This window comes from Synchiropus splendidus, chromosome 19, assembly GCF_027744825.2.
Source record: "Synchiropus splendidus isolate RoL2022-P1 chromosome 19, RoL_Sspl_1.0, whole genome shotgun sequence".
In the NCBI taxonomy this organism is placed as follows: domain Eukaryota; kingdom Metazoa; phylum Chordata; class Actinopteri; order Syngnathiformes; family Callionymidae; genus Synchiropus; species Synchiropus splendidus.
This window is the reverse complement of record NC_071352.1, coordinates 17,938,972-17,957,741: the sequence shown is the minus strand read 5'-3', so window position 1 is coordinate 17,957,741 and position 18,770 is coordinate 17,938,972. Positions and strand designations below refer to the sequence as shown.

The following is an 18,770-nucleotide window of genomic DNA, read 5'->3' as shown; positions in this document are numbered from 1 at the left end:
TTTGTGTAGCTTATTTAATGTATTAAATGAATGGTGCAATCTTTTTGTGTGTGTCTGTTACACCAGTCCAGTTTCATTGAACTCAGCCTCCACTTCCTGGTGAGAAGGTGCCCAGACCCCCATCAGTATTGTTTATTTCATTCTGCAGTATATATTTTTTTAGCAGTGTGCTTGACAAGACAGCAGGTGGCAGTAGCATTCCAGGTCTCACTTGCACAACACACACAACCTCTCTGGTAAACGATCACTGGCACAGACTGAAGGTCAGTGGAACACAGTGCAGTGGTTCCCGTGTGAATCACCCTCCACCCGTGCACATCCGTCATCACCTGGGTTAGTACACTCCGCTGCACTCTCCAGAAATGCATCCAAATCTTGCATCTCATCTTCAATCTTTTGTATCCACGTCTATGTACTGTTTAAATCACAGCACAGTGACAGACGTCAATGTATTCATTTCTTATACTTGAAATCTGCAGGCTTTTGTTCTGTGCATTGTTATTCTGCTTCATTGACCATGTTTTGTTTTCACTGTCTGTGTGAGTTCCACAAGCCCAAGCTTCACTGACTGGACTACAGTCTGCTGTGAATGGAAATGTACTTTTGGGGGCTGTTTTTTTTTTTTTTTTTTGCAACTGAACCAAATAATTGTTGAGCACCTTCGACTGAACTGGTTGTATTAGTACCCTCTAATATAACGTGTTTTTAAAATATGTAGCCAACTTGATCTGAATCTAGTTGACATGTTTGCGCAGACAACTTCATCTCCACAACTTCATCTCCAACCTGACGAACATTTGAGAAGGCAATCGCACGACTGTCGCGGTAGTATCGACAATTTTTAGGTGCTTCCTGTTTCCACTTTCAAAGTAAAAGCTTCGCATTGCCATTCGAGCTCATTATAATAAAAATAAATAAAACATCTAAGGAATTCAAGAGGAACTACTACTACATATAGCTGGCTTCATAAACATGGAGGTGAAAGTTATAAATATTATATATATATATAATATATAATACATTAAATATATTGGTTGACCCAATGTATTTAAACAATACACAAAACTTATATAAGAACTAAAGACTTTGATCTTTCACTCTTTCACAGAACAACACTATAAATATATTTGAAATGTTAAACTCCGAGATATCATCTTCATTCATAAAAATGGATCCCCTGAATTCTTCCGAAAACACTTGCGAATAAGCTCCAACAAAATGAAACGTATTTAACATGCATGTTAATTTGGAACAAGTGACGTACGTGTCCAGTTTTAAGACCAAAGGCGCTGCTATGACTCCCTCGCACGCGCTGTTTATTGTGTGTTCCGGTTTGGACCGTCTGACTTGACAGACGAGCGCGGCTGCTCGATGCAGACGCTGTGACGTCAGCGTGTTGGGTCAGCTGGCCCCTCCATCAGAGCAGCAGAGCGAACCTCTCCCATCGGGGGACATCACCATCTCCGCCGGCAGCACCGTCGGTCGAGCCCGCGTGAGCGAGTCCCGACATGGAGGCAGTGTCGCCTTAGCGCTTCCGGCTCGGGTCCCGTGGATTCTTGATTGTTATTGATGCTGTCATGTCATATTCGGTGCCAGTGATGGCGGGGCTCCATGGCCGCCGCTGCTGCCGCTGCCGCCGCTGCCGCTGCTGAGAGGCAGGTGCAGTATTCCCGACGAAGGCGTTTTTTTTTCTGGGGCCTGGACCCAGCGAGGGCCAAACCACACTCCCGCTGCTGATAGCTGAGCCGCCCGTGGAGGTCCAGGAGGAGGAGCCCTTCATAGACATCATATCAGAGTCGAGGCCGAGGTTCCAGGGTTCCAGGAGAAGCTCAGCTGCGGGAACCTTCCGCTTCCAGATGCCTTCATCGCGTTGATTTCTTCCCAAAGTGTGATTTCTGTCCCGTCTTCGGTACCTATCCGTCGAGCGTCTGGGCCACAGGCCTCCACCGCAGCCTCCTCATCTGGAAAACAGCAGCCGCCAACATGATGGAGATTCAGATCGACGAGGTGGTTTACCAGGACGACTACGGCCCCGGGTCAGTCATGTCGGAGCGAGTGTCCGGACTGGCCAACAGCATCTACCGGGAGTTCGAGCGCCTCATCCGGAGCTATGACGAGGAGGTGGTGAAGGAGCTGATGCCGCTGGTGGTCAACGTCCTGGAGAACCTGGACGCGGTGCTGACGGAGAACCAGGAGCACGAAGTGGAGCTGGAGCTTCTCAAGGAGGACAACGAGCAGCTCATCACCCAGTACGAGCGGGAGAAGTCGCTGAGGAAGCAGGCGGAGGAGGTGAGTGGTCCTGGAGGGCCTCACACCTGTGACTCATGGAGGTGTGACACTAAAGAAACCTCATGAATAGCCGTATGATTAAACATATGAAAGCATAATTCCACAGACGAGTAATAAGCCCTTTTGCCATGATTTATGAAGTGAAATAAAACGATGTGTCGTCGTATTTCACCTGCTTAAAATGTACTCCAAAAATGCAGAAGTTAGAGAGAGGAATATATCTGTCACACTGAGGTGGAAATTATTCTAGAAAGCACAGAAGAGAAATGAATATTTCTCTATTCAACAAAGTCGAATAAAGTTCCAACTTTGCTTGAGATGCTCTAAGGTATTATTAGTGTATTCTATTGAGTTTATTTGGATTTCAGTTCCTGTTCCAGACTTCATTTTGTGTATTATTATTCACTGTTTAAGTGACTACAACACCAAGGAAGGAAATGTGCCATCGATGCACGATAAATGACCTTATCACCTTATTGATCATCTTCAAATCTGAACGAAGGGAGTATAAACACAACAACTCCAGACCTGGATATGAAGCTATTGCGTTACCGCTGAGGCCCCGCCTCCATTCAAACCTGTTCACTGTGGTGTCACAGCAGCCGTGGGATCATAAAGCTGAACTGAAGTCTCGCTCCAGACCAGGAGCGAGAATCACCCCGACGCACCCGCTGAGCTCAGCTTTCACTCTCTTAGCTGAGGTTTTCTCCCACTGCCACTCGTCCAGCCATTATTATCGCCATTATAGGTGTAGAGAAATCCTTCAATCCATCACAGCTAACAGAGTTTAAGTTTAACATGAGATTACGCTTGAAGTGCTGAGCTAGAGCTTGCCAGGCCACTGAAAAACAAGCTAATAAACTATATTAAATGACTAATCTCTGTGCCAAGTAGCAGACATTTCCTCAAAATACTTTTGTTGTCAACATAGCTTTGTTGATGTGCTTAGCCCAGCCGCCGTGGCCTTTTTCTATTAAGCTGCTGCCGTAAATAATGAACTGAAATCTTTGAAAATCACTTGTCAAAGCATCAAAAACCCAAAGTGATTTTCTGCTCCGGTGATTTTAGTCCAACAGTTTGTGGAACAGTGGAAGGGGGAAGGGAGGACATTAATGAACGTCTGACACTGTGACCCGATTTGAGCTAACTAGCAGCAGAGAGAGGAGCTATAACAGCGTTTGGTATGAGAGTGAGATGAGCTCTGAACCAGCCCAGTGTTGTGTGAGAAAACAGAGAGCAAAGACCCTGTGTGGACAATAAGAGGTTTCAGGTTTCAGTGTTGCTGCACTCATGCAAACAGAGCTGACGTTGAGATTTTCACTTCACAAAACCAGCCGCATCGTGACAGGAAGTAACCTTGGCGATTCATGCTGTTGCCAGTCTGTCATGGCTGGTCAATTGAATGACCTGAGGGGCCACATTCTTTCCTTTGAGGGGCCATCAAAGGGCAGGAATTATTAAGCTTAAATAAAATTATTTTTATGACCTTTCTGAAATAGGTTAAGTGTCATTACACCATGATAATATGCTTAAAATAATGTATTTGTTCATATAACAATTCATATTATTTAAATATGATCAATATAATTAAAAAAAATGTGTTTTCTTCACAATCTTTTATTTATTTTGGGCTCATGTTGCTCATTAAAAGAATCTAATTCAGAAACAAAACACCCTATAAAAACTCGGGCTTCCTCCTTTAGAGACTTCTGTAGAGTGGATGTTGGCGCACGTCCATGAATAATTCACGTAGGAGACGTAAACGTTGTCAAGTGATCTGGCCTGCATCACACTTGGACAGCATTGTTGTCTGCTGTCCAAGACAGACGCCTGTCTTTTCCATATATTAAAGGCACTTTTTTTCAGATTTTAATATTGATAATATGTCAAGCAGGAATGGATTACATTAATTCAGCCTGGACATCATGCAATTTTGGATCAGGAGATTATGGGATTTATTGGCAAGCAGTCTTGGCTGGTCCGGTTCACGAGAAGCCATGGCGGTATTTGTTGAGCGAATACGAGAGTCTGGGGTTCAAACTCCAGTGAGGCAGTTAAATTTCCATGATACTGTATTAGTCAAGAACCTTACTAAAGCAGTTCTGTGGGCTTTAACTTACACCCTCTCTGGTCTCTTGACAGAAATTCATTGAATTTGAGGATTCACTGGAGGCAGAGAAGAAGGATCTGCAGATGCAGGTGGAGTTTCTGGAGCTGCAGGGGAAACAGCTGGAACTGAAGTCCAAGAATTATTCGGATCAAAGTGAGTGACGCTGCGTTCAATTGACCGAGCAGGACCGTGAACTCTTTCTTTTTGATCCCAGTCACTCGACTGGAGGAGCGAGAGTCAGACATGAAGAAAGAGTATAACGCTCTGCACCAGCGCCACACTGAGGTGAGCTTGTGCCACAGGTATTGAATCATGAAACACCCCTGGCAAGATCATGACTGATATGAAGGACACGTTTTTATAATCCCTCAGATGATCCAGACCTACGTGGAACACATAGAGCGGTCCAAACTGCAGCAGACAGGAAGCAACAGCGAGTCAGGAGGACCTGGCTGTGGACGCACGTAAGTGTGGAGACGTTGCTGCCAACAGGTGGAGTCCGATCACTGCGTCCTGTCGGGAATGTATGTCAGGTTAATACTACATCCGTTAATATTAATGGGGGGATGAAACTCACATACTGAGCTATGAAGAGCCTGGAATCCAACTGAAAAGAGCTTTACTAGCAGAACCGTGTGTGTGACCTGTCGCTCTCTAATCAGTCTGTCTGTCTTGTCTGTCTTGCTGGCTCTCTCTCTGTGGTGCTGTTTGCACAGTCAACGTCACACATGGAGGAAAAGGTAAATCCATCAAGGTCCCGTAACTCAATCTCACTCCTGCTCCTTCTGACCCCAAACTGGCTCGGAATATTAAAAAAAAAAAACAATCCCTCTGTCTAAACTCAGACTGTTGCTTGCGACAGTCTTGCTTGTTTTTTGAAAATTCAAAGCGAAAGATCTGCTTAAAAACAGGAATGGCTCTTCTTCCTCTGTGTGTTTTCTGACCTCTGTTGTGTCCATCTTAGTGAATCATTGAAATCCTTCCTCTTATTTTTGCTTTATTTACATTCTCATGAAGGCTGAATGTTTTACTCTCCTCCTCCTTTCCCAGTGGTGTTGTAACGGATGATTTTGCTCCTTTTTTCTCTCTTTCTCTCTCGTGTGGAAACAGCAAAGCGGACCGCCCACCATCGTTGAGCCTTTACCCTGGTGGCGAGGGAATGGTACGTGGGGGTCTCGGGGGGGCTAGGATGATGCCCGGGAAAGACATCTGGCAGGTCAGCGAGCTCGGCCAGTCCATCTTCAGCTCTGCCTATCAGGTGGGAAGGAGCGCGGCAGTGACGTCCCTTCTCCGCGACCACAGCCTGGGGAGTGGTGGGGAGGAGGGGCCAGCCTTCCCGCTGCCCGTCCTGCTGACCACACCTGGAACACTTCCCGCGCCTGCTTGTGTCGCGCCTGAAATTAACCCCTCGCTCTATAACCACGACGTCTTAGTTGACTCAAGCAAGCAGGAAGGGTTTCTGTGTTCTGTGCGTTTTGTGATCGTGAACTTCTTGTGTGTGTTTCTCAGTTGAGTTGCACCATTCTCTTTTGTTTATAAACGTGAGGTGCTGATCTCTGATCTGACCCAAACTAGGAGGATGGATCTGAGTCCGACTCGGTGGCAGCGACACCCAGCAGCACGGGGAGCAAGTCCAACACGCCCACCTCCTCCGTCCCCTCCGCCTCGGTCACCCCCATCAACGAGGGCTTCCTCCCTCAAACGGATTTCGACGTCATGCGGGGGAACCATGGCCGCAAAAGTGCCAAGCGCCTCAGTAGGAACATGGAGGTCCAGGTCTCCCAGGAGACCAGGAACGTGAGCATCGGTGAGCGTGCCCTTTTCTCCAACCCTCTTCCGGAAGAATCTCCATTAAAAGCATTGCATCTTCAGGAATGGGGAGCAGCGATGAGTGGTCGGAATTTCAGGAGATCATTGACTCGACCCCTGAGCTGGACATGTGTGTGGACCCTCGCATATACGGAGGAGGAAACAGGTGCGTGGACACTCACCGATTCGGCTGCTGTCAAAATAACAAGCGTATTTTTGGTGCGTCGCAGCCCGTCCCAAGGGATCGTGAACGAGGCCTTTGGCATCAACACTGACTCTCTCTACCACGAAATCAAAGACGCCAAGTCCGACATCATCGGAGACGTGGACGCCGGCGCCGAACTCCTCGGTATGAACCACCACCTTGTTCACTGGGGTCGCTCTCACGTGATCCTCTGACTTGAATACATATGATGCTGACGGAGGTGTGCGACACACAATGGCAGCTTTTGTTTTTATGTTGCGTCGCTTCAGGGCAGCAGCTTCATGTGACGCTGCCTGACCTTTGACCCTGCATGGCTGAGGCTTGAACATGCCATCAGATCATCGCTGCCATTCTCAGTCAAAGATATTTTAGATTTTGATCACTCATTAAACACACTTTTAAATGGTCAATTCGGTGTGGGGCGCAGCTCATAGTAACACCGGACCTGTGAGCAAGCTGCAAGATGTGTTTTTTAACCTTGTTTTCTTTTTGCTTCCTTTGATGTCATCCTGCTGCTGATACGTGTAGGCGAGTTCTCAGGTGCGTATTTACTTTCTTTGTTCTCTGCTAGCACAAATCGCAGCCGAAGAAACAGATTTCTCACACACAATACTTCTTTTCTCCACTTGAATAAAAGCTTATAAGACTTTCTCCTGCTTCTCTCCCTTTTCTCTGCCATTTGTCTGTTGCCTCCAGTGCGTGACGATTTCTTCGGTAAGGCGGCTTTGCCTCGACGCTTCACTCGCGTCATGTCCTCCGTCGTCGTGCACGTGTGTCTGTTGTGCAACTCATGAACCCTTTTCTGTTCTGAGCTCATGCATAGCAGGCTAATAGCATTCTACACTCACGTTTAACATGGCTTACAAAACCAGATCAACCTTTAGACTGCTAAACAATACATTTGTATGACCACAAACCACAAAAACAATACTATTATACACAAGTATTACGACCTCCATGAGCATTTCTGAGGTGTACATTCTTCTTCTTGTTCCATTTCTGCCTTATCACAGTTTCACTCTCACTTTCTATAATGCTGTGCTTCCAGCTTGCTTTGTGAACCAATTTAATTTTGTTGTAGCAATATATATATATATATATATATATATATATATATATATATATAGAGAGAGAGAGAGAGAGAGAGAGATGATGCCGCTGATGTTGGTTATTGTTAAATACTTCGAACGAGATACTGTGGCACATATAGGTGTGAATGAACAATGAAAATATTAAAATATTACCTGATAATCTGTGTTTTGTCTATGAAAGAGCGGTGAAAGTAATTAAAAACAGAAATGTATTTTTAAAATTGAAATATGAAAATAGTCATTTCATTTATTTTTTTCAATTGTCTAGTTCAGTTTCTATTTAAAAGATTACATTAAATAAAATTTTAATAATGATGAAAAATAGTGGAGATGTTCTAAAATTGATATGATGTTTTGTATGTACATAGAATGCATTTTTTGAAAAATGTTGAGGCAAACAATGTTTGTCCTGGACTAAATATTTAATTGATTTTAGAGGGGAAAAAAGTCTTAAACACCTTTCCTGTACTAGATAGGAATGGTCCACTTTCTCAGTCAGGTGATTGTTGTGTCATGTGATCGTAACATCTGTGACCCTTTTTTCAGGGATGGGCAAGGAGGTAGAGAACCTGCTGACGGAGAACAAGCAGCTCCTGGAGACCAAGTAAGAGCGTGTGGATATCCCGAAGGGTCGTGCTGCTCTGCAACTCTGTCTCTCTGTTCCCCAGAAACGCTCTCAACATCGTGAAAAACGATCTTATTGCCAAAGTGGACGAGCTGTCCAGTGAGCAGGAGGTGCTGAGGGAGGAGCTGGAGGCGGTGCGACAGTCCAAAAATAAAGTGGACGCCCGAGTCAAAGAGCTGGAGGAGGAGCTCAGGAGGTGAGAATGAATGGACTTATCTGGTTCACCGACTGTTGGGAGAGCTTGAAGCAAAGACAGCGAAACCAAAACACATTTTCACATTGTCTGTCTGTTTCTAGTTTCATGTTTCGCTTTCAGATATTGTGGGAAAAAGCAAAAAAATGTTCATCTATATTACAAAATAAAAAAATGGGGAAAGAGCTAAACATATTTTCTATTTTTCTAAGGTTAAGAGCAGAGGCTCTTGGTGCGTCACGGGACTCCAAGGACGAAGCAGGCGATGATGTGAGTGAACTGACATCACACTAACGTGGTCAAACTTCTGGATACGTTTTGTAACAACCTTCTCTCTCCAGTTCTCATCACCCATGCAGGACGGGGACATGACCATGACTCAGCGACGGCGGTTCACTCGGGTGGAGATGGCTCGAGTACTGATGGAGAGAAACCAGTACAAAGAGCGATTGATGGAGCTGCAGGAGGCCGTGCGGTGGACGGAGATGATCCGGTGAATAGTACTGATAAACATTGTTGCAGTGTAACTCAAAGGCGACCAATTGTTAACCTCCATTTCCCAGGCAGACACCTGAAGCACTTCATCCAGCCATCAGATGTTCAATAAAAGACATTTTTGTGTGCGACTGATCTAGAGTTTTGATCCCACTCAGGGCGTCTCGTGAGAGTCCAGCAATCCAGGAGAAGAAGAAGTCCACGATCTGGCAGTTGTAAGTTTCCACCTCAATTTCATCACCAGTATCAGAGTTTTAAAAGCTATTTTCTGTCCTCCAGCTTCGCTCGTCTCTTCAGCTCATCCTCCAGCCCTCCACCAGCCAAGCGTCCGTACAGCAGCGTCAACATCCACTACAAGTCTCCCTCCCCGGCCGGCTTCTCTCAGCGCCGCAGCCACACCATGTGTCAGATCTCCACCTCCAACCGCACACTGGAGTTCTTCCCTGAAGAGTGAGCGCCAGCGCTTTGCTCTTTATTTCACTGCAGACGAAGCCTTCAGTCACGCTGCTGTGCTTGGCGCCATGACGCTTTGCACGCTGACGCTGCAAAAGCTTTATTTTTTAGGAGTTGTAGATAAACTCTCTTAATGCTAAATATAAAACAAAGCATTAATGATTTATTATCTTGAATATAACAAAATTAGGCTGACATTATTGTGTTAGTATTGTGTATTATTCAAGTTAAACGATAATAGTTGAAAATATTTTAATTTACATTAATTATGTTCTTTTTACAATTAAATACACGTGCATTTCGGCCACATATATTGCATTTTATGTGTCTCAAAATAATGTAAATAGATGTCAGCAAAAAATAGAAGGTACATGTATTCTGTTTTTGCGTTTTTCCTGTGGTTAAACTGACTAACTTTGCTGCTGCTGCTGTTGCTTGAGTCTCTCTGCCGGCTGTTAACGCTTCGCCCTTTCTTTGTGTTCTCCGCCCCTCGCTGTGTCCAGACTGGCCAGTAACGGTGTTGCTTCGCTCCTCAGTGACTCCGTTATGTTGGCCCGCCGTGAGCAGCGGCGTGAACAGTACCGCCAGGTCCGAGAGCACATGCGACGCGATGACGGCATCATGCACGCGTGCGGCTGGAGCGTGCCGTCTCGCCTCAAGCAGGTGAACATACGTCACAAAACTGAACCGGCGTGGAGTCGCCTCTAGTGGCGGCTCGTGGAACAACAAATCCAAAACATGTCCTAGGTTTTGAACCACAATATCTCTTGTTTTCAAATGTTTGTTTAAGAATATTGATGGCTGTTAATGAAATAATATATTAAATAAAATGTGCCTTTTAAAGGCGAATGTATAATAAGTAAATGCACCATTTGGATGTGTGGAGGTTCACTCCCTCCCCTCTATTTTCAATTCAGGGAATCACCCTCTTGATCTCTTAGTGCTTCACCAGCAGTATTCCCTGGGCGCAGTGCGTCTGGGACCGGTGTGTGTTTTAACTCTGGTCTCCCACAGACTGCAGGTCAGACGGACTCTGCTCAGGACAGCCAGCTGAAGAGACCACAGGCAAGTGAGACCGACAGAGTCCCAGCATGCACCTCTGCAGTCCAACTCCTAATACTAATTTTCAAAGATGGCGGATGCAATCGCGTGGCAACGGAAGTGTGGTCTTCTTCAGCATGAAAATAGTGGAAATTCCAGCATGATTCTAACTCTTTAACCTCTGTCTGTCTCAACCTGCCGGCAAAGTTTTGACCCAAGTCAAGTCACTTGACACCCGAGGGTTGCACCCTTGCTACCCTTTCAATCCCAGCTCCAGACCCGATTGTGTTGATGTGTCCCTGAGCAAGGCACTTAACCCGCGATTGCTCCTGATGGTTCGCCTGCTGCGCTGCCATCAGTGTGTGAGTGTGAACGGGTGACTTTGTGTAAAGTGCTGTATAAGTAAGAGCCATTTACTGTCTATTGAGGTGGTTGTTAGGTTTCATTACCAGCTCCTGGAGAGATGTGCATTAGCTTTCAAAATGTCTTCTTTCCAGACCACGAACGAAAAAGATGATAACCGAATGAAGAATGTTCCAGTACCAGTGTACTGTCGTCCGCTGGTAGAGAAGGACCCGAACAGAAAGGTGAGGAAGAAAAAGAAGTCTTAGTTGTGTTGCTAATGTGTGTGTGTGTGTTTTCTAGCTGTGGTGTGCAGCAGGAGTGGACCTGGCTGGGTGGAGGGCCAGCAGCCAGGACTCCGGCCCAGTGAAGGCCTTGTTGCCGGGCAGCGACCCCTTACGTGCGGATGAGGAGGCTGGAGACAAGAAGAGTAACAGCTCTCCTGAGAAGAAGAAGGTACGCAGATCGATGGCCAGGGACGGTACACAGCCAAATGAGAGGAATAAATATGACAGCAGGAGTTAGCACTGACGGCTAGCAAGTGCCTGAAGAAAAGGTCACAAAAAGGGTGAACTATAAGCAGAACTGGAGCAGGCGATCTTCTTCATCATCATCATCATCATCATCAGCTACTGCATTTTAATACAAGCAGAAGTCAAGAGGCTTATTCATGTTCTTGACGTGGAAATCTTGAAGTTCAAAACGTAAAGGGAACAATCTTTTAGTTCATAAAGCGTTTTTATTTTCTTTCCAAGACGAAGGAGCTTCAGGAAACGGACTCGATGAACAGCCGAGTGTGGATCCTGACTAGCACCCACTCTGCCAGCAAGGTAGTGATCATCGATGCCAACCAGCCGGGCTCGCTGGTCGACCAGTTCAACGTCAGCAATGCTCACATACTCTGCATCTCCAGCGTGCCTGGTAATAATTAGTATGTCGTTTATCAACGACCCACCGAGTGTTGAGCTCTTGTGGTTCTTGTGCGCCCAGCTGCCAGCGAGAGCGACTACCCGGCAGGTGAGATCATCTTGGATCCCGGTGATGGTGGCTCGGGTGGCGGTGACGACACCGGCAGCGTGGAGGGCATGCTGGCAGGCATCACACTAGTGGGCTGTGCCACCAACTGCAGTGTTGCCCGTAGCAACTGCTCGTCACGGACCGACACGCCCATCGTTGACAAAAACCAAGGTGAACACATCGCACATGAAGGAAGTATGCAACAGTTTCTAATTCATGCTGTTTCTCAGCTCCCACCGCTCCTCCTGTCAACGGAAAGATCCATCCCGCCCAGTCGGCTGAGGAAGCCACAGAGGCCACCGAGGTCTCTGAGTCCACGGCCAGCAACCCAGACCTGGGCTCGGGACCTCCTGGTCCGTTTACCGAACACGTGTTCACTGATCCACCTCGACCAGCTGATGCTTCGGACAGGTAGTGGCTTCCTGTGGCAGCTGAACGGAGGTCACGTGCTCATTGTTATTCCGTTCTCCTACAGATCGAGCCAATCCAAAGAAGATTCAAATGTCCACACAGACGCAGACAATGCTGACGATGCAAAGAATTGCACTAGTGTTGCACCTACCATGTGGCTCGGGGCGCAAAATGGCTGGTGAGTATTGGATTAAGTCAATAATGCGACTGAAGTTGATGAATTTTGAGACATGAATTGTACTCAAATACATGATGATGACGCCACAGCAAAGGTGTGCATGTTGTTGTGCCTAAATAGCTGCGTTTGCTTTGTTGGCACCTCTTTTCTGTTGGTTATATAAACCCATATTCATCGGACCATTATGTTCAACATTGTTTATTTCACAGCACCTTTTCTTAGTTATTTTATTTTATTCATTAGCGGTGGGACATTAACAAGTTAATTGCGATTAATTAATTACAACAACAACAAAAAACAATTTTATTTTATTTTATTGAACAGTGTGCTCTCCAGACAGCAGGGCACCTTTGTTAGTGCAGGAGTTCCTGCTCCACTGATGCAGCTAGGATGAGAACAACAACAACAAACATGGAGGAATCCTCCCTGAACCAAAGCAAACAGCTGCAGGTTTTTCACTGCACAGTGTCCAGGGTTTCCACCACTCTGATGTCCCTAACCCTAACCCACCACTCTGAATGGACTGGGATTCTTATCACACTGAAATTCTCATACAAACATTTCTAAGACATTAAAAAAGCTTCAGTTGAAACAAGGTGATATAAAGACTTGAATAGAGCCATCATGGTGATTTATTCTCAAACAGGCAGAATCAACAATATTTTGTTGTTTAAAAGTCTGTGTGGCTCCATCATTTGGTTCAGTCATGTACCACATTCATTCACATTGAAAAATGTGGCTTCTTGTGGCAAATATTCTGATACCATTCCACTGAGATTCATTGAGAGGAATTCTTCACAATATATTTTATTTTATTATGTTTGGTGGGATCCCCACTGATCATGGCAATAAAGTTGATTCTGTCTCTGATTCTAAAAGAGAGGAAAGTGTAGAGCTAATATTAGATCCATTAGGTCCTTTGGCTTTGTTCGTGGCTAATCACAACAAAAACCAAAAAAGAAAAAAGATTCCCCCTATTGAGTTCTCTTACTGGTTTGCTGCTGGTCACAGACCACGATATAGAACTGATTACACTAATAGATCAGCATTCAAGTGTCTGTCATAACAAAATGTGGATTTGCGCTCGCTATATTCGTACCTCGGATTAGACTGATGAAATACATGAAGTTCTGTCCTTGTTTCTGTCCAGGCTTTATGTCCACTCAGCAGTTGGCAACTGGAAGAAGTGTCTCCACTCCATCAAGCTCAAAGACTCGGTGCTAAGTCTTGTGTAAGAGACCATTAAGTCCATTTCTTATCTGACCATTCAGCTTGCTGTGACTTCAGGCCAGGTGGAGCCAGAGCTTCTCAAATGTTGTGTTCATAAAGCCAAATGTTTGTTTCTGACACAGGCATGTGAAGGGCCGCGTACTGGTTGCCCTCGCAGATGGGACCCTGGCAATATTCCACCGATCAGAAGGTGCTGGTTTGTTCATTTGCAGTTCCCAAAAATGTAAATAAACAAGCTCATTTGTGAAGCCTTTTCTGACAGATGGCCAGTGGGATTTGTCTAACTACCACCTGATGGACCTGGGTCACCCACATCACTCCATCCGCTGCATGGCTGTGGTCCATGACAAGGTGTGGTGCGGCTACAAGAACAAGATCCACGTGATCCAGCCAAAGAGCATGCAGACCGAGGTAAGCCTCTCAGAGTTTACTGGTGCGACCCGTTCCTCACCCGGGATCCTTCCGTGTCCTTCCTCAGAAGACCTTCGATGCCCACCCTCGGCGGGAGAGCCAGGTGCGGCAGCTGGCGTGGCTCGGCGACGGCGTGTGGGTGTCGATCCGACTGGACTCGACTCTCCGTCTGTACCACGCGCACACGCACCAGCACCTGCAGGATGTGGACATCGAGCCGTACGTCAGCAAGATGCTCGGTGAGCTTCACTCCGCAGCACCAACAAAATGGTCCCTGTAAACTCGCCAGCTTACCCCTGACTGGGTTGACAGGAACCGGCAAGCTGGGCTTCTCCTTTGTGCGAATCACAGCCCTGCTGATCGGTGGGAATCGTCTTTGGGTTGGCACTGGGAATGGGGTCATCATCTCCATCCCTCTGACGGAAAGTAAGTCGCAGACTTAACTTTTGAGGCTCCACTTGACCCTTGTAGACCTCTATAGTTCAGTTCCGGTGAAATGCTTTGGCAGGTCAAATAACCTCCACATGCTTCCCAGTAGGAGACTCCCTCATTCTGTCTTCTCTCCTGCTCCTTCCCTTTGTCAGACAGTCTGGATCATAACTGTCACTGTCCTCTTCTGTCCCTCTCCTCCTCTTCCACCCCCTGTAGCGGTGGTCCTTCACCGGGGACAGCTCCTGGGTTTGAGGGGTAAGTGGGTGTCCTCCCTCCTTCCTGCGTTTGTCATGCCCCTCCTTTGTTGTCCTCCTCCTTTTCACACTTCCAAGTGGCGCATGGTTCTTAGTTGGATTTGTTTATTTGTAAATATCTCAAGATGAAGACTGTGGGTCACTGGAGTAACGCTGAAGGTTTTTTTTTTGTTTCCCATGACAAGTTCTTCTTGTTGAAATGGAGCACACCATTAATACCAGGGAACTGAACTGCTTATGGAGCTGTTTAGATGGAACTGTTATGTTGTCCACTAGCTGCCCTGTTGAGATGTTTCTCGTCATTCTAGATGACCTGCATGGTTTTGTTGTTTTATGGAAGATGTGTTGCATGCAGTAATTGTTAGTGAGCGTGACGGCAATGTTCTGGTCTGATTGTGGCCTTCCCGTCTCTCAGCCAATAAGGTGTCCCCGACATCTTCCGGGGGAGTGATTCACGTATATGGCGACGACGGCTCGGAGAAAAGCAGCGGCAGCTTCATCCCCTACTGCTCCATGGCCCAGGCCCAGCTCTGTTTCCACGGACACCGGGACGCCGTCAAGTTCTTCGTCTCAGTTCCAGGTAGGACCGTGTTTTGAAGGTGATGTTGAGAAGTGAGTGGCCGTCGACCTGTTGGCTGAGTTGGAGATGTTCTGTTGCAGGGAACGTTCTGGCCACGCTGAACGGCAGCGTGCTGGACAGTCCGTCAGAAGGTCAGGGATCTTCTGCGCCAGCTGAAACCGAGACCCAGGCACTTCAAAACGTGCTGGTGCTGAGTGGGGGAGAGGGATACATCGACTTCCGTATCGGTGAGCAGTCACCACACATGACAAATATGTACCTTCTTAAAATATGAATTCACCGTTGAGGCCAATAGAATTCAACCATTTTTCATTTGGGCCACTAGATGGGGTCAAAACTAATAATATCATGAAGAAGCTATGAGTTGAAAATGTTATTTTTGGTCATTATTATGAGGTGAAATGCAGGTCAATTGTAAGCAGTCCCTCGAGTCCCTCGGCAACACGTGAAAATGCAATTTTCAACATCTAGTTTCATTCCTTGCGCAGGAGACGGAGAAGATGATGAGACAGAGGAAGGAAGCAGCAACAGCCGGTCAACTGAGATCAAACCGGGTCTGTCCAAGGCAGAGCGCAGCCACATCATTGTCTGGCAGGTTTCCTACGTCCCCGAGTGACTCCCCCCACCCCCGCAACAGCGACCTGAAACTTTAATAATCCTTGACCATGTCAAAGTTCCAGCTCTAAAAAGAAAAGTGTATCATTCCCCTTGTAACTTAAACCCCACTCCTTCACCACTTAAACATCGTGTAAGTATCTAACCTGCCTGACATTGTAACTATCATCTCTGTAGACTACGTCCTGTAAACATCTAGTTACTCTCTGTACCTCAACTGGCCTGCATCTCCCCCAGAATGTCTGCTCCACCAAACCCCAGCAACATAAAAACCAAAACTCTCTCCGGCCTGGACGCGTCATGAGAGCTGAATGACGGCCGCATGTCTCCGGACTGCAGTTTCGCTGATGTCTGGGTTGAACGCAGAGTAACCGGAACCTAATGTGACGCCATTAGAAAAAAAAACAACTTGCTGTTGACAAACGTAGTGAAACATGAATGTAACACAAGATGTCCGACCCAAACATCAGTGTGCAAAAAGGTCTGCCCGCGGTCGTCAAGTCTGGGTCGGTCCAGAACTCTCCCTCCTCCTGACTGACTGTTGATCAGGCGGCTCCGTGTGAAGCAGGTGATTGTTGTGGGGGTCACGTGTACAGGGATGATTGTAAATCTGTGGCCACTTCCTCTTGTTCGATATTTAAGGTTCATGCATCCTTATCAGTGTGGATTAAAATTAAACATAACCGTGTGCTCGCCGTCGCCTGCTTCCTTCCAAAACACAGCCTCTTAACTCACAATAATCCTCTGAAGTATGTCAAGAAAAGCATCAGAATCATAAGAAACATTGGTTTTACTGGACGTGGTGCTATTCAATAACACCCTTGGGTGGTTTTACAAACTTGTCATGTTAAGAAAATATTTTCTTATTCAAGTACTCGAGCTCAGAATTGATCAAAACAAACAAGTACAAAAGCTTGGTTCTGCTTTGGATGTTGGTGATTGTTATTCATTAAGTAAACAGTGTTCTGCAGGAAGGCCCTTTGATCCAGGAGGTATTTGAGGAGAGGAATGCAGGAAGTTGCTGAAGGTGAAACGTAAACCACCGCCAAGACACCGTCATGATGTTTGCGTGTGTACCACCAAAAGTCAGTTGTAGATCCAGCGGCTGCTGCTGTCGTCCCAGCAGTTCAGCTCCTGCTGCCTGAACCACAGGGAGATCTCTTTCTGGGCGCTTTCCACCGAGTCGCTGCCGTGAATGATGTTCCTGTGAGCCGGCTGACACATGAGAACCAAACAGGCGACATGGAAATATCCAGGTGTCAGAAACTCACCGGCCCACGTCCACACAGAAGTCTCCCCGGATGGTTCCAGGCAGCGAGTCTGCGGGATTGGTCTCTCCCAACATTTTGCGTCCAGTCTTGACCACGTCCAAGCCCTGCCACACCTGGACGCACAGGAAACAGATTTGTTTCCTTTTTTTGAGCAATAATATCCAGTCATGACGAAGCTATCCACCCAGGAGCTTCTAAACCGACTTTGGTCACAACCACTCACCATGGCAACAACAGGTCCGGAGCTCATGTAGCTGACCAGTCCATTGAAGAACGGTCTGCTCCTCAAGTCCCAGTAGTGCTCTGTCAGAAGATCCTTCGAAGGCTGATGGACACATGCACAGCAGCCACTGATCAAACCATTCTCAGGGAAATCAGAAATCCACACGCACCTGCACAAGTTTCAGGCCGACCAGTTTGAAGCCCTTCTTCTCAAACCGCCGTAGGATCTCACCCACCAGCCTCCTCTGCACGCCGTCGGGCTTTATAGCGATGAAGGTTCGCTCATTCACACCCGTCCAGCCTGGAAGCGTCAGGAAGTCCGTGACACCGCAAACCAGTTGAAATGCAGCCTTGACTTCATTACCGCTGTTCTTATGATCTTCTCCCAATATGTGGGCATCACCTCTGTATATTTACCGATCATGGTTTCCACACACCTGTCCACTCTGGAGAGGTTACCTTCGAATACACTTTCACTCAAATGAAAATCTGACGCAATCAAGGGAAAGAAAGGATGGAAAGCATTCACGTCATGTTTGGCTCCGATTTACTATGGAGCTGAGGAACATCAACAGAAAGTGAGTGTGAGTAAAACATGGCGAATTATCATGCAAATCGAGTCAAATAAACGAGGCCAGCCGCAACACGAGTGGTTCATCTCAGGGATTAGCTGGTTGTGTATAAGTGAGTGAGTGAGTCTCTCTCTCTCTCTCTCTCTCTCTCTCTCTCTCTCTCTCTCTCTCTCTCTCTCTCTCTCTCTCTCTCTCTCTCTCTCTCTCTCTCTCTCTCTCTCTCTCTCTCTCTCTCTCTCTCTCTCTCTCTCTCTCTCTCTCTCTCTCTCTCTCTCTCTCTCTCTCTCACACACACACACACACACACACACACACACACACACACACACACACACACACACACACACCATGCAGTTGCTGGGTTAGCGAAACAACATTCACACAGAGCAGTTCGAACCATCATCATCACGGATCGTTGAAAGTGAAACTTTAAAAAGTAAACTTTTCTAGCTTCCGTTGCTAATCGATAGCTGCAGCTGCTCGCACGTGGCGCAGGATCGCAACCGCCCGCGCAGTTGGTTGCGGAAGATCATCAACGAGCGCGCTTTAAAGCGCTCTCCTCTCACCTGACTGGAAGAGGTTGGCGAATAAAGACAGAACTAGACACAGCATTGCGGCCTCAGGACGGAAACACATGGGCGCTGACGTCATCACGCACGTACGTCTTGGTACTGGCCACCAGGGTCCTGAGTCAAGCTCCAAGACAATAGAGGAAATGTAGAATACCATCGCTTTCAGTTTAAAACAGCACATAGGCATGACAGCAAACGTCTTGTGTGCTTTCTTGAGGTGGTTCACTGTCTGTCTGAAGTAGTGGCATCATTGTGAAACCATGCGAATTATTACAGGTATTATGAGTATTTTCAAAGGGCCTTTATTTTGAAACTACACTTAGGAATGAGATCACAATACTGGCTGTTTTGG

The 18,770-nt window shown here is 46.7% G+C and overlaps 2 protein-coding genes across 9 annotated transcripts; one reads left to right on the top strand and one right to left on the bottom strand.

Annotated features, from left to right (window-relative positions):
* The first annotated feature begins 1,345 nt into the window (after positions 1 to 1,345).
* mapk8ip3 (mitogen-activated protein kinase 8 interacting protein 3) lies at positions 1,346 to 16,493 on the top strand. Of its 7 annotated transcripts, none has more exons than XM_053850952.1 (34): positions 1,347 to 2,289; positions 4,432 to 4,552; positions 4,614 to 4,684; positions 4,772 to 4,863; positions 5,116 to 5,139; positions 5,510 to 5,561; positions 5,975 to 6,206; positions 6,272 to 6,374; positions 6,439 to 6,557; positions 6,942 to 6,953; positions 7,110 to 7,127; positions 8,051 to 8,108; positions 8,173 to 8,325; positions 8,535 to 8,592; positions 8,664 to 8,815; positions 8,976 to 9,032; positions 9,097 to 9,267; positions 9,807 to 9,933; positions 10,285 to 10,335; positions 10,809 to 10,898; positions 10,957 to 11,109; positions 11,409 to 11,574; positions 11,644 to 11,841; positions 11,901 to 12,081; positions 12,146 to 12,259; positions 13,410 to 13,490; positions 13,612 to 13,679; positions 13,752 to 13,900; positions 13,968 to 14,139; positions 14,213 to 14,326; positions 14,549 to 14,587; positions 15,002 to 15,166; positions 15,247 to 15,393; positions 15,655 to 16,493. In XM_053850952.1, exons 1-34 carry the CDS (start codon positions 1,984 to 1,986, stop codon positions 15,780 to 15,782), a joined length of 3,942 nt encoding a protein of 1,313 aa, XP_053706927.1. In that variant the 5' UTR covers positions 1,347 to 1,983; the 3' UTR covers positions 15,783 to 16,493. The 7 variants fall into 7 exon arrangements, with proteins under 7 accessions (XP_053706924.1, XP_053706927.1, XP_053706922.1 ...); XM_053850947.1 differs by having other exon boundaries at positions 5,510 to 5,657; positions 9,774 to 9,933; XM_053850949.1 differs by lacking the exon at positions 10,285 to 10,335 and having other exon boundaries at positions 1,346 to 2,289; positions 5,510 to 5,657.
* A 60-nt stretch (positions 16,494 to 16,553) lies between these two features.
* nme3 (NME/NM23 nucleoside diphosphate kinase 3) lies at positions 16,554 to 18,736 on the bottom strand. Of its 2 annotated transcripts, none has more exons than XM_053851167.1 (5): positions 18,413 to 18,736; positions 17,445 to 17,575; positions 17,276 to 17,377; positions 17,053 to 17,165; positions 16,554 to 16,985 (listed from the first exon to the last, which is right to left on the bottom strand). In XM_053851167.1, exons 1-5 carry the CDS (start codon positions 18,603 to 18,605, stop codon positions 16,868 to 16,870), a joined length of 657 nt encoding a protein of 218 aa, XP_053707142.1. In that variant the 5' UTR covers positions 18,606 to 18,736; the 3' UTR covers positions 16,554 to 16,867. The 2 variants fall into 2 exon arrangements, with proteins under 2 accessions (XP_053707142.1, XP_053707143.1); XM_053851168.1 differs by lacking the exon at positions 18,413 to 18,736 and adding an exon at positions 17,692 to 18,214.
* Between the last annotated feature and the right edge of the window lie 34 nt (positions 18,737 to 18,770).

What these genes read in the sequence shown, in the direction of transcription:
- nme3 (XM_053851167.1), bottom strand. Translation starts at nt 18,605, where the DNA reads ATGCCTATGTGCTGTTTTAAACTGAAAGCGATGGTATTCTACATTTCC. An exon ending in TCGGCCTGAAACTTGTGCAG is followed by an intron (nt 17,378 to 17,444) that starts GTGCGTGTGGAT and finishes TGTGTCCATCAG; the next exon opens with CCTTCGAAGGATCTTCTGAC. An exon ending in TTCTGTGTGGACGTGGGCCG is followed by an intron (nt 16,986 to 17,052) that starts GTGAGTTTCTGA and finishes GCCGGCTCACAG; the next exon opens with GAACATCATTCACGGCAGCG.
- mapk8ip3 (XM_053850947.1), top strand. Translation starts at nt 1,984, where the DNA reads ATGATGGAGATTCAGATCGACGAGGTGGTTTACCAGGACGACTACGGC. An exon ending in CAAGAATTATTCGGATCAAA is followed by an intron (nt 4,553 to 4,613) that starts GTGAGTGACGCT and finishes TTTTGATCCCAG; the next exon opens with TCACTCGACTGGAGGAGCGA. An exon ending in AAGTCCACGATCTGGCAGTT is followed by an intron (nt 9,033 to 9,096) that starts GTAAGTTTCCAC and finishes TCTGTCCTCCAG; the next exon opens with CTTCGCTCGTCTCTTCAGCT.